Source organism: Haliaeetus leucocephalus, unplaced genomic scaffold (genome assembly GCF_000737465.1).
Source record: "Haliaeetus leucocephalus isolate CR32 unplaced genomic scaffold, Haliaeetus_leucocephalus-4.0 Scaffold178, whole genome shotgun sequence".
NCBI classification, from domain to species: Eukaryota; Metazoa; Chordata; class Aves; order Accipitriformes; family Accipitridae; genus Haliaeetus; species Haliaeetus leucocephalus.
This window is the reverse complement of record NW_010972614.1, coordinates 1,151,098-1,169,836: the sequence shown is the minus strand read 5'-3', so window position 1 is coordinate 1,169,836 and position 18,739 is coordinate 1,151,098. Positions and strand designations below refer to the sequence as shown.

The 18,739-nt window shown below is 39.3% G+C and overlaps 1 protein-coding gene across 1 annotated transcript in view; it reads right to left on the bottom strand.

Moving 5' to 3' along the window:
* Nucleotides 1–18,739, bottom strand: part of PTPN13 (protein tyrosine phosphatase, non-receptor type 13 (APO-1/CD95 (Fas)-associated phosphatase)) — a 99,447-nt gene that overhangs the window by 26,032 nt on the left and 54,676 nt on the right. Inside the window, exons 12-25 of the mRNA XM_010564435.1 lie at nt 17,191–17,265; nt 16,908–17,082; nt 15,700–15,853; nt 15,407–15,545; nt 14,868–15,020; nt 13,301–13,483; nt 11,335–11,497; nt 6,830–7,253; nt 6,565–6,662; nt 4,618–4,671; nt 3,382–3,474; nt 2,018–2,125; nt 1,129–1,260; nt 279–745 (exon numbers count right to left, since the gene is read on the bottom strand). Coding sequence (XP_010562737.1) covers nt 279–745; nt 1,129–1,260; nt 2,018–2,125; nt 3,382–3,474; nt 4,618–4,671; nt 6,565–6,662; nt 6,830–7,253; nt 11,335–11,497; nt 13,301–13,483; nt 14,868–15,020; nt 15,407–15,545; nt 15,700–15,853; nt 16,908–17,082; nt 17,191–17,265 — 2,418 coding nt within the window. The remainder of the gene's footprint in view (nt 1–278; nt 746–1,128; nt 1,261–2,017; nt 2,126–3,381; nt 3,475–4,617; nt 4,672–6,564; nt 6,663–6,829; nt 7,254–11,334; nt 11,498–13,300; nt 13,484–14,867; nt 15,021–15,406; nt 15,546–15,699; nt 15,854–16,907; nt 17,083–17,190; nt 17,266–18,739) is intronic.

Here is an 18,739-nt window from a genome sequence, read left to right as displayed (position 1 = left end):
ACATTCATTCCACAGCACAATCTGCCTCCAGCAAGACATGCCCATCTAGTGACATCGGAAAGCTGGGAAGTTGTTTCAAGTTACAGGAGTGACTTTCTCGATTTTGAACAAAATCACTAAACTATTAGAAATTAGCTATTCGCATTTGCCATTAGCAGGATAAGCTGCAGGCTAGCCTGTCCTTCCCCCACGTCCTTCCACCTGATTCACACCCACAGTCAGCTATTTCACTACCACTATCATACTGATGGGAAATATTCATATGAAATACACTATGCCTTTTTAGCTGGCTGTTGCTCCTGACTGCTGGAATAAGTCGCTTCATCCATGTCAGAATCCCCTCGGTCAGAATATTCCACAGATTCCACTACCCCAGGCCTTTTATTTTTTGCTCGAGTACTGTCAGACAAGGATCTTCTCTTCTCGTTCATTTTAGAAAGCCCAGACTGGGAATCGCTGTAATGCTGAGGATCCTGCTGAGCTCTACCACTTGCATGTTTGCCAAAGAAGTTGGCTGGCTGGCTCTGAGACAGGCTGGCACTCTCAGTTCTGGAATCCTGGGAGCTCATGCTTCCATCCCGCTTGCCTCCCAACAAACCAGACAAACTCCCCGAAACAGGCCTCTGGTGACCATGGGACCAGTTGTGTTCTTCTGAAGAGGACTCTGCCTCATTGTCCTGCACCGATGATGGCCTCCTTAAATAACCCCTGGTTCCATTACTGATGTGTGCAGCGTTAGACGATGCTGAAAACCAGGAGACAAGACAGTCATCAGTAGATGGCAACATCTTATCTGCAGTATGACACAGATTTCTCAGCTTACAACCACATAAGATTTTAACCATTCATATTACACAGAACACTTTCTGTTTATAATGCAACTGGTGTGTCCTCACTGTAACACACTTCTTTGTTCAATCTCAGAACACAGTTTCAAGCATATACTAGCTGGGGTTGCTTACAGAGGTGACTGCAGTTAGGGTGATGTTTTACAGCTATCTCATCTAATTGATTAGATTAGTAATTTTAAAGAAACACAGGAAGTACTTTACGAAAGGTGTTAGAGAAGGCAGAGTGCTCAAACTCAAAGAACTCCTCTTTAATAATAAGGAATATTTCTCTCCGTACCTTTGGGTAGCTTGTCCTTGGGCTGAGAGATAACAAGTGTCACGTCTTCAGGTGCATTCTCCAAAATTTCTAATGCTGCATGGTGGCTGACGCCTTCTAAACTTGTGCTATTTATGGATATTAGTCGGTGTCCTGCACAAAAGGGTTTGTTCAGATACAATCTAACATCTATATTTTTATCCATCAGTGAGAATGTGGAGTACAGGTCTGAAAATCTCTACACAGCGCATGGATTAAAAATTACTAAAATTCAAGTGATGCTGGAATAGGGAACCTTAATCATTAAAAAAACCCCACAAAACCCAAAACAAACCAGAAGAACTGGTTATGATTATTTCCTCTTTTTAAACCTGCCAAACCCTTCCATATTATGATTTCTACCTTTTCTGCTGTAAGAAAAAACACATGCAAAAGAAAAAATCCAGAAGTGAAATAAGCAATATGCAGTTGAGTTCAAGGCACAGACTAAAATGAAAAGGAAAAAGAAAAAAGCAGGTAATAAATAAAACAAATTGTCCCCCCCGCCCCGATACAGCAGCCATATGGTTACATTCACTTTTTCCGAAATCAAAGTATGGATTTTGAGTTTTAAAGCATTGAAATTACAAAGCACCTATGGAGAGGCAATAGCAAATAAAGCCTTTATCGTTATATGTAACTTTAATTTTCTGCTACTTCAAGCTTTATCATTTTTACTTTGATTCGAATGATTTTTGTTTTCATATAGTTTAACAAAGAAGTATCACCAGTTTTCAGAAATTATCCAGAAGGTAACTGAAGGTCAGCATTTGTAAGGGACTGATGCCCACAGCCATAGATGGAAACGGTACTACATATGTGTTTTGTCTTTTCTTTCATGTATACACCTCTTCTTATTTACACTATTCACCTGGTTTTAGAGATCCTTCCAAATCAGCTGGCCCTCCGGGAATAACAGAGTGAATAAAAATTCCCAGATCAAGTTTCCCAGTCTTCTCTCCGCCAACTATTTGAAAGCCTATTAAAAAAAGGCCCAAAGCAAGCAAAAATGTCATTCTAATAATATAAAGTAAAAGAAAACTATACATTTCAAAGAAGTCTACATGAAAGTAAATGGTAAAGCTTTTTTGATTAAGTTTTATTGCATTCTCTGATTCTGAGCAAGTGATTCAGACTTCGTCTATCTGGCTTTCCAGAAAACTCCAGCCAAGGCTACAGAAAACACTTGTGGCAAAAGAAGCACATGCACAAACAGATGACACTAAATGTACATCCACTGACCAGATGAAATGTATTTTCTCTTACCTAAAAATTTCTGCTTTTCTCTGTTGTTAGATGCTTCACCTAAATGTTTGACCCTCATCGTAAGAGCTGAGTTTTTGAACTCCCTGTTTTCTTTGGAGGCTTCTAATCTATTTCTACTAATTCTACCAGGTAAACCTGGGAAGGATGTTCAAGATGAAGAAAAAGAAAATAGAAGATATCAGGACTTCTCTATTCTAGCTAAAACAGCAAAGTACCACAGATTGCATGCGGAACAATGAGAAGTAGTCATGCATTTCATATGAATTTCCTTCCTTTTCGGTCAACTCTTAAGTTATTGTGCTGGGTAAACACAAAATATTATTGTCTTGTAGGCTTTTTCCACTCCTCAAATTTATGCAACAGTCGTATTTTGAATGACAGACAGAACAATGTCCTTAAGGACACTTTAGAGATCCTGACACCAAATTATTCATTACTCATACAGGGAAAAATTATGTTGGTTTATGAAAAAACTCAGCAGTAGAAGGAGGAATGGAATGCAAATATCTTGTCTTCCAGGCTCCTTAAACTTCAAAGTAGTGTTCCATCTGATGATATTATAAGAGTAAGAAAAACAATCCACAATTAGCTCATAATGGGTTTTTAATGTCTTTTTTTTGTTTAAAGCCTTCAAGCTGTCACAGCTGCGAGGTATCCACATGGACAAAAATCTTGTACCTGAACACAGAGATAAACTTTAAAGGCCAACTTTTACAATATAAATATTAGCCCACACTTACAATATGGAAAAACTGAGAAATAGACTTGCTTAACATCACTCAACAAATCAGTAGCAGGTGCTATCCAGTAAGTCCAGGCTTCAGTATCTTAAATGCCTTTAAAATCCAGCTACTGTCTGCATTGCTTTCCTCAGTCCTACAACGAATACTTAAATACAGACTCAAAAACTTTATTTTGTTTTTGGCTTCTAGGAACACACATGACAACAACAATTTTAAAGCCACTTACCTAAGCCCAATTTTTCATCCTTTTTCAAGTTCACCAAAGTGATCTCTCTTTCCGGTGAAGCAACTCTGTTCTGTGTTGTTTGCAGAGAGTCAACTGAAAAGCCAACATTTCATGATCAGACACTACCTGAATGCTTCCCTTCAGGTTTGCCTTGAAGTTGTATTCCATTTAAAAAAAAAAATAAAAAAATCACTTCTCTGATAACCTGAAAAGCTGTTCTGAACTAGTGGGTCCGACTTTCATCTTCCAAGCCATGTCCAAATAGAAAAAACCCCACCACTGTTATAACTCACTCCCATCTTCAGCAGTTAAAATCTTTTATTCCTCCTAAGAGCAGCACCTAGCATAGTCTCTTGGAATCACAACACAAGTGAGCCCTAGAATCTTCACATTTATTAGTCTCAGTTCAGCAAAGTATTTAGATCTGTGTTTACATGCCCTGCTTAGGTAGGCAAGATGTAAGCACGTTGGTAAAAGTGAAACTGAGGCTTATTATATGAAGTTACTAAAAGGTTACTCAGTGAGTCCTCTTAATGGTGGTCCTTCATTAAAAAAAACCCAACATTAGAAACATCTACTAAACCCCAGCTTGTTTAAATTTATTTCATTTGCAACTCCACAGGCTGCTGATTCTGCCTCTTTCAAAATTTGAACACCCTCACAACAGATTTATGTGACTCCTGAGGGTTCCCAACAGGCTAAAGTAGAACCAGGCACTAAAGAGACAGAAGGAGCGTGATTTGGGCGGGGCGGCGGGGACGCGCACAGGGGGGAGCAGGCAGAAATCTCCTGAAACTTCAGGAAATGTCAGGACACTGTAAGCCCGAACTCATGAATTTGCTGCCTAGAGAAGATACAACTCATTTGGTCTAGAGTACCTGGCATACTTTTGCCCTAAGTGGAACATCCAATTCAACAATGGCAGAAACCTACTGAGCGCTACACACTGGTACAAGCAGAAAACAGTGGTGCAAGAGAGCGAGACAGACTACACAACCTGGAGGAGTTTTTCTTCCACAAAACCAAGTCAAACCTAAAGATTAAAAGAACTAAAAAGAAAACACAGTCTTCTCAGGCTATACAGAACCAGTAACATCACAAGTAAGGGAAAGGAGCTTTGAAGACCATGGTATGTTAGGTAATAGCACCCTTCAAGTCTCAAACTAAACAGACACTATTCATATTCACAAACTGACTGAATTAATTCTATAGGCATATTATTTATTGACTTACCACTCTCTTTTAACAGTGTTGATGATGGAAGCTTTCCCGAAGTATTCATGCTAACGCCTGTGACATGAATGGAAATGTTAGACATAGTTATCAATTTTTTTTTAATACGAAAGCTACCAAGAAGTATTTCAGCCTTTACACAGTACACATGAGCTCATTCACAATATCAGATTACTTACTTATTTTAAAAATGAATAAACATGAAAGTAGTTTTGGATTAGCAAATCCAAATTACTCATGTACTTTGGTTGTAGTTCAAGGTTCAGACAGATGGTAGCTCATGCAAAGGCAAAGAATTAAAGAAAGGACAGAAGTTTGGCCTTTACAACCACTGTTAACTTCAGATAAAATTAATGGATCTTTGAGAAACTAAGTCAAAGACTACATTTTCTATCAGGATTGGATAAATATGCCTAACCTAATAAACCAACACAACAGGGGTCTTGTAAGATTTTGTACAATAACAAGTCAGTTGCTGCAGTAACAAGCAATTTGAACCAGGTATTTCTATGTAAATTTGTTTGCATATAGAATCTTTTTTTTTTTTGAATGATCAATGCCAAACAAATATGGGCATACTTTAAAGAGGATGAAATAAATATACTAAGTTATGAAAGTAAATGAGGTAAGTTAATTCAAGTTTCTTAGGAAAGCACTCCTGGACTTTCCTAAACCTCTGAACCCTAAAGTTTTAGCTGATGAGTTTCATCATGCAAAGAACGTGTATGTCCCAGCACAGGCAATATGATTCAGCAGGACTTTCTGATATGTAGCTAAGATCCTTATCGGAATTGCTGCCCAAAAGATTATGGGTAAGCACATGATAACACTAATCGTAAAGCTAAAAGCATAAGATAAATGGCTGCAACCAGTCACTACAGAAACTGTATGCCTCATCTCACACTTCAGTAGTTTATGCTCTCAGTACTGAAAAAGCATGGTTCCCAAGTCAGTCCTGGTTTCAAGTGCAGTGAGGGCAGATGCGGTAAGCATTTGCATGTCACACTGTTTTGGGTTTTTTTGTTCCGTTTTTTTGCAAGTTTGTTTATACCAACCCCCATAAAGTTAACCTTCTTCCACTTTTTCTGATGTTCTGTAACTAATCAATATTTTAATAATGAGCAAAAACAAAGCAACAGAAAAGCAAGCTAAGGCTGCAAATGTTTCAGTTGTAGTTTTATTATTCTAACGGGGAACCTCCAATAACCAGAAACTGATGACACACAGATATTGAAAATTAACATACAATAACCCAATGTGCGAGTTTAACTCTATCTAGCTGCTCTGAATCTTGTTTTTTAATGTGAACTCTGTATTTTTATTGCCTAGTAAGACTATTTGTGTGCAATCCAATCCTTGCCAAGAAAATGGAGTAAGTACATCTGGCTTAGCCTATTACAAGAGTGTTTTTGTTAAACACCCAATGCACTGCAAAAAAATTGTACCTAATTTATTGTATCCAAATGAGACCAAACAAAAAAGAACTGTGCAGTTACTGCTCAGAAGTACTAGCCAATAGCCAGCTTATGTCAATCTCAGTCCACTTCCAAAAATCACTCCCTGCACCCTTTACACAGAAAACACTAAAAAAGTTCAAGCTTGACAAATGGACTGTGAAGACTGGCAAATTATTAAAAGATCCATACAATAAAATGGCACTCTGAAGTGACAAAACGGAAGATGTTTTCTGGAACAGCTTTTACTGTCAAGTACCAATACTTTGCACATCTGTGTACAGATTGGTGTTGTCCAAAGGAGGATTTTTTCATTCATTGCAACAATTATTCAGGAACAACAGGCAATTGGCCTGGATTACTTTAACATGTGACATTGATCCCTTTTTCAAATAAAAATATTACCATCAGTTAATAAATATATCAAAGCATTACACCCAAAGCAATTTTAGAGGTTAGTTAGTAAATACAGTAATATTATTTTTTGCATGCTGACCTACAACATAGGCTTGACTGGCATCTTCAGTGGATGATGAGTCTGATTCATTTTTCTTTCTTTCAGGGCTTCTACTTAAACCTGCATGAGATTTTGAACTTAAAGGGGAGAAGGAGAGAAGGGGAACCAGACAGAGGGAAGAGGAAGTTGGGAGAGGGAAGGATCAATGTAATAAAATAATGGTATGAATAATAAATCAAAACTGATGCAAAATGTACATTGACTGTACACAAAGATATTGCAGGGTGGTCAGAGAGACTCTTACTTGCTCAGTTTTAATGCTCCCGCTGCTGATCCTGTATCAAATTTTGGCATTTGCTGAAAGACTCTTCCCATTATGTCTTCTATTTTTTGGGAGGAAGAGTCCAAAGCAGTAATAATATTTCTCCTTGGGGGGTAAACCGAGATGTGGCTCTGACTCAGATCGTGAAAGGACTTGCTCATAACCCTGGGTCTCTCCTCCCATGGAGTCTTCTCGTTCTTGTCCTTTGAAGAGCCAGGAAGCGGCTGGAAGAGTGAGAGCTCAGAGCAGGACAGTCTCTTCAGAATCTCTGCTTGAACAGACAGAGGTCGAACGGCAAGTCGGTTCAAAGTGCTGCTGGCCAGGCTACCCGTACTGATTGCTCGTCCCATATTGAAGCCTTTGACAGAGTCTGCATGAAGGTTTAGGCTCCTAAATGAAGCCCTTTCTGTGGATTTTTTTTTTTTTAAACAAAAAACAAACAAATTTAAGTTATACAGCAGAGCTAGTGTGACCTCCTTGTGTAAAGCATGCCTTTTAGACAACTAACTTACACAAAGCATGTCTTCTCTAGATGATCAAAAGTATGTACTATCATCAGGTACATAAAAACAACCACCACATAGTATGCTCAGGAAGCAAGGTTTGGAGTTCATGACATTACGCTAACCTGACCATCTACTACACTGAAGACCAAAATCACAGAATAGCAGAATATTTATCCCCTTAGTAGTATGAAGACTCATGTTTCCTGCTAAACTGCTGTGCCTTATATACAGGCACATCACCTCTTTCTGCAAACCAAATAATATCCTCAAGCCAAGTGACCTGGAAGACTACACTTCCTTTAACCTGCTCATACAAGTCTTTTCCAGAATTTGAACAAATAGGGCTCCCCAAGCTCTACACTACCACATCCTACCAAACTTCCATCCATCCATTCCTTAGTTTTCTTCGAGTGAGTCCCTGACATGCTTACAGTACAGCTGCAAAGTTGTGTGGGCTTCGCAGCATCTCTACCTGGTTAAAGAGCACCAGTTCACTCAGGTGCACTTGGGGACCTCTCCTGCCAGAAACATCCTAAATGTTTTAGCACAGAACAGAAAGTGTTGGCTGGGGTTTGCCAGACTTTTTGACTCATGAACTAGGATTCCCTTAAGCAGCAGACAGAAACAGGTTTGGGATTGTAATTAAATGGCTGTCAGCTGAGTCGTGGGAACTGTCTGGGTGGATGTTCTTAGCTGAAAGCAAATGCAAGATAATACACCTTAGCCTAACCCCCTCCTAATTCAGAGCAAAGCTGAGCAGGGTTCATTTCTATTAGCCTAACTGCCTCCTAAGGCAAGCAGTTAAGTTCCTGTGGCTTGGCTCTCAGACAGAAACTTGATAAGCTGTGGCAACTTGTTTGCTGGTTAGAGCCTTTAAAGAAATCAGGACATCTGACCCCTTCATAAAATTCACTGATGTCTTAGAGTCAGTTCACAGGGAAGTCTGAAGAAAAGCAACCCTCAACCACATACATATTTCTGATTTAGGGTTAACTAGTGTGTTTTTAAACTCTACATACACCTAGAAAATAAGCTGCACTGTAACTCAAAAGGAAAATGCTACTTTTTGGTAGCTTTACTAATTGCTGAAGTATTTCCCATTTAAGAGTGTATTTGGCAAATGCAACCTCAGCACTGCCATTCCAAAAGACATTCCTTCCTCCAATACCTAGGGCAGGAATTAACTGCAACAGTAACTCATGTTTTCTCTACAATAGGCATATAGATTGAGAAGATTTAGTTGTGGAAGGTATTTTTTTTGTCCTTTTAAAAAGTGAATTAGTATACAACTACCATTTCCTTACCCACACCAAATACCTCCTCTACCCATAGCCACCAGGCAGACTAGATGAGCTACGTAAGAATGGTTTTGCTCAGACCAGAAATCCACAAATCTCAGTTTCCTGACTCTGACAGAAGCTATCAATGACACTTGCTCTTGTTGTGTTCCCATCCTGGGGAAGAGTACCTTAATAAATTATTCTAAGATGTCTTCTCTTGATGTCATACTTACCCTCTGTGAATATCAAACAGGATTTCCCTATGGATCAGATGAATACTTTCACATCATTATCATTATCTATATAGACATTAGGCCTTTCACACCTTCTGCCAACCCCTTAACTGAAAATTCTCAGGTGCTCAGAAAACTTGTCCTTCATAAGGCTGACTTAACCCTCACTTTATCGTTGTGGTTTTCTATATGCCCTTTCAGGAATCCAAACATCCATCTTAAAATTCAGTGCTTGGTTCTGTTCACTGCATGGCCACAGAAGTTGTGTGAAAAAGAAACCATCATTCCTCATGTTATAGCTTGTCTCCTCTCTTATGGACCATAAAATTGCTACTATTTTTTCTTCTCTTTTTTTTTTTTTTTTTTTACACGTTGTGTCTCATCTCTTTATATTCATGCAGAAAGAATGTTATTCAAGAGACATTTTCCTTTTATTTTCCAAACCTAATTCTTTCTATTAGTTTTACATGTGTTAAAATGGTTTCTCCCAGGTCACTGAAGACGTTGTGCAACAAGTCAAAAACACGTAATGGTACATCACAGGGACTATAAAGTGCTCTCCCTTACGCCTCCATGCTCTGTTGTTGTGTTCCATGAAAATCTGTTCACCATCACTATGCATGCCAGGCCTTTCCCTTGTCTCAAAATATTTTCTCCATTCATTGGCTGAAATCAAGGTGAGTCTTGCAAGACACTGTAATACTGTATTTCTAAAGAATATTCCAAAGTATACTAATTTTCTGAAGTCTGCTACTCCACCCCACAAACACTGCAAGCATTATAAGCACATGCTTGTGTTCACTGTGCTGTTAACGCAGAATCAGTCCTTAAGTAAGGAACCTTCAAAAGGTACACTTGCTGTGGTGATCAGCCTTGAGTTAATAATTATTGTCACCTGCTCTTTTCTTTACTGTTTTGCTGAGTGCTTCCAACCACCAGTTTTTACTGATATTTTAAGGGCTCTGAAAAAAATAAAATACTTGATGCTTCTGCAGGCCAAGAATAATGCTTCCCAAATACTGCCTGGGATTTCACTGCTCTAACAAAAGAAAAGCAGTAATATGCCATTTTGACTAGCTGCTTTATCATTGTTTTCTCTTACCTGTACTACAATACTCTCTCTTTTTAAAAATATTATTCTAGTAACTTTACTGCTATATCCATATATATATGCAGGAAAGAGAAACATGGCTAATCAATTTAGATCAGTAAAGTTATGACAAGCAAACTTTTTGTTTGAATTGTTTTTTACTTTTAATAACCAAGTGTAATGGAATTAACCATAATACTGATTTATTTGCTTCTGATTACAAATGATTGATGAAATGTGAGACATCTGAATTCCAAGTGATCTGCACTGCACAGAAGCAAACTATTACTTTCCAGACTCCCAAAGCACAACATATACTGCATCTGTAAGAGTAACCAAGTTTGCCTAGCCAAGAAAGCCTTTCATGTACTGCTTTTCTTTGCAATTCAGGATAAGCAAGCACTAAGTTAGAGAATGGTACAAAGGCTTTAAGTCACTTGGTCCTTTTCTTTGCACTAAGTTGGTTAAGCGCAACAGAACAGAAAAAAGGCTGCATAGTTGCAACGTGACCCCCTCCCCTTTTTTTTTTAAATTAGGGATCACAATCTCCACAGGAACTGGGTCAAACTCCATCCCAGCTACACTGGTGGAAGTCTGGATTAACAGCAACTGGAATGCAGACAGATAAAAAAAAGGGAACAAAGAAAGAATGACCAGGCAGACTGACCAAAATAGCACTTCTAGGCTGCGCTAAAGGCCAACCAGCCAAGTAAGCTCTGCTCCAAATAGTTAAGAAATAAGTACAGAGGGTTTTTTCGGTTATTGCATTCTCCAGTTAATATTTTCTATCCAAAAAGAACACCTTTACATATTCTATTATACACACAAATTAGATGGCAATTCTGAAGAAAATTGACTAGCATCAGTGTTGTTCCTTACTAGGTCTACCAAACATTAAGTGGAATAAAGACAGCTACACCTACAGCTTACAGATGCAGCACCATGAAATGCTATTGTATTTGCCCTCACATGATCACTCTATTTTTTCTGTAATTCCACATTATCAAACAACTCATTTTACATTAAGCAAAAGGTAAAAATCCTATTATTGAAATATCTTCAAGTTCTTTCTGAAAAAAGCCAAAAGGCATTAATCAAATGGGAAAGTACTACCAGTGACCTAATTTTAGATTCCTTTTATTTTAGAGGAGCAACTGTGTGCCAGCTCTGTGTGATCTGCCAACTCTTTTCTTTCCCCCCTTACACAGAACCTAAACAAACTTAGCCAGTAAATTCTCTTTATAGTATAAACCTTCCAAATGTATTGCTACACACATATAGCACTGGGCAGAATTACTGAAGCTCAAGTTCAGTTTTTCTCCTTACAAAAATACATATTGATTGCTATTAAAAACCAACACAGCATCACAGTCCTTACCAATGTCCTGAGTGTCTTGGTTGCTCTGCCTAGTTCTCATCTGTAGTTGGAACTTATGCTGGGAAGAGCAGAGATGTAAAAGGTACTGGCAAGTCTTACTACTGTCAGTCTGAAATGCATGCTTGATACCATCTGATGTGTTCTGCAAAGTTATTTTCTTCTTCTACATAATGGAGAAAGAAAAAAGATGAAGACTGATTTCTTTTAGCCTACAAATAATTTTGTATTTGCTTGTGTACGGTTACAGCATTCAAACTTTCCTGAAGCAAAATGCACTGATGGGAGAGATTTCTGTCAAAATAGGGGTTGAAAGTAACTTGAGATTTACAAAGTAGCACTTTAAAACTACTTCTGGGCTAGCTGAGATGGTACTTCATTATTATTTAATCTGTCTCTGTTACTGTTAGTGATGACTAATGACAACCAGTACTATTACATTTGCAGGATGGCATTTTCAAAAGCCTCCAAGGAAGTCACAAGGGGTGTTGCCACTCAAAAGAAGAAGAACTAGATACCCATCTAATTACAAAATCTATCAGTTAACGTTCCAGGTCTTAAATTTACCTTTTTAGTAATTTTTAAACTTCAATTTGCCAATTCTAGTTAAAATCATACCACAGATGAAACAGGCTGTAGCTTTTCAATAAGGTATCAGACAGAGTTAAGAAGTATTGTTTTCGATACCTGTTGTATTGGGTCTGGCTGAGATAGAGTTAATTCTCCCCACAGCAGCCCTCGTAGTGCTGTGCTCTGCATCGGTAGCTAGAAAGGTGTTGATAACACACCAGTATTTAGGCTACTGCTGAGCAGTGCTGGCACAGCATCAAGGCTGTCTCTCTGACATTTTTGCCCCCCTCAACAGCAGGCTGGTGCTGGGCAAGATCTTGGGAGGGGACATAACCAGGACAGCTGACCTAAACTAACATTCCATACCATATGACACCAGCTCAGATATAAAAGCTAAGTAAAGGGAGACAGAAGGGGGGCATTTTCATCTCCCGGAGCAAGCCCTACATGTACTGAAGCCCTGCTTCCCAGGAAGTGCCCAGACATCGCCTGCTGATGGGAAGTAGAGAATAACATCACTTGTTTTTCTTTGCTTTCACCCACGACCTTTGCTTTCACTTCATTAAACTGTCCTTATCTTGACCCACAAGCCTTTTGTTGTATTTTCTCCCCCCTGTCCAGCTGAGGAGGGGGAGTGATAGAGCAGCTTTGGTGGGCACCTAGCACCCAGCCAGGGTCAAGCCACCACACCTGTATAATAAAGGTAAGCATCTGAAACTCAACACCTCATCAAAAACTGACACATGACCACCAGATTATGGTGTACCCACTAAAGTTGGCTGGTATTGCCCAGATCAAGTGTCAGCCCCTGTCATCCATTATCATTTAACTTAACTACTCTTGGAAATACAACAACTTAAAAGCAACATAGGTGCATCTCCTAGTTACACTGAGTACTGGCATTTGCCAGTACGCAGCCCTCTAATGCAGGATTCTCACTGTGGTGCTCCTTCACTACCCATGTCCCGTACAGCAGCATGGGCAGATTGCCCAGAAATGCAGTAAAAGGGCAGAGCTTCTCCCCATGCTAAGAGTAATCCTTGATCTATCTTCATGATAGCTCTTTCCTTAGAAGGCAGGGAAGCCATGTTTCACAAATACAGATTTGCCAAAACACAGGTGCTAAACTCTCTTCTGAGGCTGGAACCTCAGAAGAACAGAATGCAAGCTAAGGGTGGGGAAAAAAAGAAAAAAGAAAAAAAAAAATCTTTAAAACATCAGAACTTCAAAACTCTTATTTCAATCCCATAATACAACACAGCTCAGCCACAGAAAATGTATTCAGATTACACAGTAAAACACCAGCTTAATTTGCAAAAATAACAAACACACATATCCAGTATCTGGAGATACAAATATAGACATATACACACAGATAGAGGAAAAGAGATCAACTTACACTAAAGGATATTTTCTTCGTCTCTCTCCATGGGAAGCGTAGTACAGGTGTGCGAGCACCATTGTGAACTTCAAAAATAACAACTCCTTTGGAGCACACTCCCAGAAGGATACCTGTTTGGGATCTCTTCTCAGGCAGCACATGATGAAGATGAACCCCATATTCTGTGAGCCTCTGACACAACTGTACAGATCAATGCAATGAAACTTCTAAGAATATGAAGTTAAGACTATTACAAGTTTTTTATACATCTATATAAATACTTTAATATATGCATATATCTATGGATTTTAGAAAAGACTCCTCTCTGGCTGGTGATTCCACTTATACAGTTTACAGATGTTGCAACAGAGACATGTCAGCTGCTCTAGAGGGTTATAAGTCTTGGTAGTATCCCTTGACCTGCCAAACACAACAGCAAATGAACCTAGCATTTATTAAAATCAAACAGTAAAACCACGAATCAAGAATGCCTGTGAGTAAATCAAACTTGCACAAACCAATTCTTGGCAACAAACTGTAACTAGCCAGATGCACTTGTTATTGACGCATTTCTTAAACACAGAATTAAATTAACACTGCAATTCTGTGATCACATTAAGGCATCATAACTGCCAAAAGACACAGTTTCACTCACTTTGCACTCCCAGTCATTCATTCCTGCTGTCTCTTCAGTACTGGCATAAGGGATTGATGTAATGATTCAAACGAGGGAATCTAACTGCTGTTCCCAGCCCACCCCCAGTCAGACTAGGTTTAGCTAGGATCAAGTCCCCTACTCCTGTTCTCTGTGGTTAAGTTATAAGAACACTTCTGCCAAATGAGCAACAGCCTTAGAAGGGGCAAAGTCAGTTGAGTGCCTCTTCCACCACCTTCTCAAAGAGACTGTGGAACTAAAGTGTGACTGTGGAATTACAGTGTAATGGTTATCCAGTGTCTCAGCAGCAAACCGTCACCCCCTGAACTTATTTGCAGCCATTGTATCAAGGCAGGACCTGATCATTATCTCATTAGCAACAGCGGCAAACCCCATAATTACATTTCTTAATGGTTCTTTTTAGAATAAGCCAAATATATCTGTGATTATAGTTTTCCTATCATTTTACATAGTACCTGCACAAGGAATTCTGCTTGGTAATGCTTCTTGCTTGCTTCATACCAAGCACCATAAACAGTATTGGCTGTAACAAGACTTTTCATAATTTAAGTATTTTTTTTGTCCTCAACAGAAAGAAAAAAGGATGTAGGGAATGCAGGGTGTGCTGCCTCAATGATAGCTTCCTTTAGAGTAAACACAAGGATCAATAGTTGCTTTTAACTAGTTTGAGCTAAAGCAGGAAGACTACTGATTGGAAAAAAAAGTGAAAGGACTTCCTTCCCATCTATTGTGAGTTCTTTTCACTTGTAATGATGTGTCTTTTGAGAAGATCTTTTCAGGTTTCTTTCTTTCAGTGTTATGCAGAACCTGAGCTGTTTTCCTGTGCTTTCGCTTGAAGCCCACGCACCCATATTCCCACAAGGAATTTCTTAAGTCACAGATTAAGGAAGCAAGCTGCTGCCCACTTACCTTCAAAAATTCTAACTCTGTCTCTTTTTCAGATGCACCCACATAAGTGCTATGCAGTTTTGGCAGCTCCTCCTTGATGTAGGACAGATCTAGTTTCTCCATCACTCTAGCCGGAACATAGTGTTCTAGTCTGAAATATGACATGCCATGCACCTACAACACAAAACATTTTTGTTACTCTATGAGCACGAATGAAGCACAAACATTCGTTTTACAGACAATTGTACATTACAACTGAGTAAGAGGAGAGATTCAGAATCTCAATCTCTCCCTGACCTGGAGCTTAATTCCACATATGGCTTCTTCCTATTCAAGCCTGACTCTACTTCCACTGAAAAGAGAGGGTTCAACACCCAGATCTTGGACTAGATTCTGCAACAGCCCTGTGTTAGACTAAAAGAAAACTTGGCCACAGCAAAAGCATTTCAGCTGAGCTTCCAGTCCAGGGCAGAGCTGTGAAGCATGTGTGGCAGCTCACAGTCTGTTCTTTAATTAAGCAACAAGAACACAGTTTCTCAAAGGTGAAATTGATGGTGTACCTCTGCCTGGTAATCTCCATACTCAGCTTGGAGAGCTAGGGATGCTAATAATAAGGCTGTCTCATCATCACAGTGCATCCTGTCTTCCAGGATGTCCTTCCGCAACTGTAGATAATACTGGTGACAGGTCAGCGTATGCCTAGAACAAGAAAACAAAACAAAAACCACAAAAAACCCCCACACCATCTTTGGTACTCTTCCTGTTACAGCAAATTTCCAGTATTTGATTAATATCCAATTTCTGTCCATAAATCTAGGGCTTAAGGGATTAAAAAAAATTTTCATACACTCACTGTATAAGACTGACATCATCCACAAAAAACTTTATGCGAAAAAACAGAGTGAAGTTCACAGGGGGCTTGTTCTTTTTCTTCGGTTCTTCTTTCCATCCTTCTGGAGCTACTTTACTTAGCTTTATGTCAGGATCAACGAAGAAAAATTCATTGTCTGCCATGAATGTTAAAGGGAAGCACATGGGTAAAAACATTAAAACCAAATATTTTCTCCAGCTGGAGGATCAAGACCAGATTTACAATTCTGAAATTTGGTTTTGAACAGTAAGGTTTTCTGTTGACTAACAATGGCTTATAAGCACAATAGCTATTAAAGGGAACACTGAATAAGGGCAGAAGAAATAACTTTATAGTTATCCCAAAGACACCAGTGGGGAAAAAAAAAAGAAAAAAGAAAAAAGAAAAAAGTTACCTCCGTGATAGCTACAAAATAGGAGCTAGGGTTTCTTTAAAAGTTCTAATTTCTTATCCCACAGGAAATCAAATGTCTGTCATTCCTTCCCCTCCCTTACTACTTCTGTCCCATTTACATTTCTGCAAAATGTTTTCAAGGCTTTCTAAATTGCCAAGAGCACCGGCAGCCTGCCACAGACAGAATAAGCTCTTGGGCTGCTAAGGGCTTCTATCTCATGCCAATATTCTGAGCGCTACAGTTCTGCAACAGCCTGTGAGATACGCCGACAGGAAACTTGGGTCTGAACATGTTAGTTCTGCCACAATGACCGTCTACCCGGTGAGGGGGGAAGTCCAAATTCTGGTCTGTTCTAATAGAGAAAAATTAAGAGCTCAGGAGCAAATTCTCTTTTCTTAAGGCAACTCCCTCTATACAAGGGGCCCTCCTATGCATTCTAAGGGGTCTGCCTCCACAAGAGGCTCCAACATTGCCTACGGCATATTAACAGAACCCAAAGCTCTTTCATGTCCTCTGAGAGGTACTAGTCAGAGTGAAGGCAACAAATGGCAGGGAAGAAAACTCAGCAACCAAAGGGAAAAGGCTGGCCAAGATGAATGGCCATTACTTATGCAAATGTAGAATTTTATTGTGCAAAGTGATCTTCACTGAGGAATGTATTTTGCCTCAATACAAGAGAGCATCATTCAAAGTAAACACTTTGTAGATGCTAGGCAGTCTGCTTATCTTTTCTCAAAACATGTAGCTAATTCTTCTCATTCTGTACCTGTCAACTACATCAAAGCATTATTCTTACCTCTTAAAGTAGCCAATCCAAACAAGTGATGCTCCACCAAGCCAATATGGGCAACAACCATATCAAAGACATCTTTACATATCGTTTTGGTATCACAGGTCAGTTCCAGCTTCTGCCCACTTAGAAGCATCACATTTACTTTTCGCCTGGTGTCATCATTCCTCCCTTTCTTAGTCTGCATTTTGTGAAATAAAATATCCCAACATTCACACTTGTGATAAAAGCGCATTTGTTCATTTAACATACTGCCCTGCCACTGATTGCTGAATAGCCCCTTTCTTACCAAGATAGACTTTGGTAGATCCAAGGAGATGAATGGCTCAATCGTCATTTTCACAAACTCAGGGCCAAAGAAATTCTGCAAATCATGAATGTACGAATGAAAACTGTGTTCCTGGAACAACAGACTGAGGCACAGTTAACTCCTGCTCTGCAAATGCCAAAGCAAAACCAGAGGCCAAAACTAGAAAATTGTACTGAACTCGTCCCATGAGCTGGTAAGTCTAAAAAACCTCATTTTACCAGCACGTGTGCCAGATACCACTGGCAAGCTACAGTGTTGGTGACATTATTACTCTGCATATTTTCCTTCCTTTACTGAGGAAAAAGCCATCACTGTAATATTATTTGTCTTCCTTTAAAATACAGAGTGTGGGTTGCATATTGGGACCATGTGGGCTTATCTCAGCAAGGAACTGTCTGACATTACTAAGGTTTTCTGCATTGGTGGCAATTCCGCCTTGACAAATCTCTGCCTGTGACACACAAGCCTCATTTCCTGAAGACTGAAATGTTTCAGCCTAATTCTAGGGTTCAAGTAGAGATCCTGGCCAGTTTCTGTCTGCCTGTAGACAAATAAATGTTGTACTAATTCACCCTGTAAATTATAGGAGGTTACCTGTCTAAACTGTTAACGGAAGTCCTCTGCACAATACCCACTTCAATACCACATTAAAAAAGCGGCCCAAGATTCACCTTTTGAGGTAAAACCTTCATTGGCTACTGCCTACTACCTACTGTGTACTATATGTAAAACATCTGCATGTAAACCTCTTAAGGGCCGGGGGACAACCAGCCTGGTTAGTTAAAGCCTACATGAACTAATTGGTCAGAGTGCTATGGACTGGAGGCAGATACAGGAACTATTACCCTGGATTAGAACAGCAAATTCACCTGAATCTTGTTTTAAGTTTTCCCATCTTTAAAAAAAAAAAAAAAAAAATCCAATTCACTGAGAGCAGCAGCAGAGGGCATCAAGCCATCATCTCTTCTAAACATCAGCACTCTATTTACCTGTACCATTGTCTCCCTCTTTCTCTGTAATATTATATTTCATCCGCACACCAAGACAGCAGGGAAAGGAAAGGGGAGTTTGCACAGTGATTCAGGGCCCATTTCCAAGGGCCAAATGAATCCTCTCTGCTGTTCTTTACCTTCCCAACTTATTCATTTAATAACCTTTGATGATGGTAGGACACATCCACATTCTAAGAGAATGTAGATGTGACTAAAAGAAATAAATTGAAGTGGTTGAAAACACCACATAATACAGGAGAAAACTATATCTTACCTTTGTTAAGGTGCTACATTGTTTAATCAATGCAATCTTTAGTCAAGGCTTGCTGTCTGTTTTAGCATCTCTTGATACTGCTTTAGGCTATGTAGCCACTAATGCCATAAAACCTCAGAAGTTTACCCTGTGAGAGTAGGTCTTTCCTATCAGGGCAACACCAAACACCTAGTATTTAATCTATTGATGACTGTTTATTACAGGACCCAGTTTATGAATCCCACATGTTAAGAGTTTCAGTCAAGACACTGCTCTGTTTCAA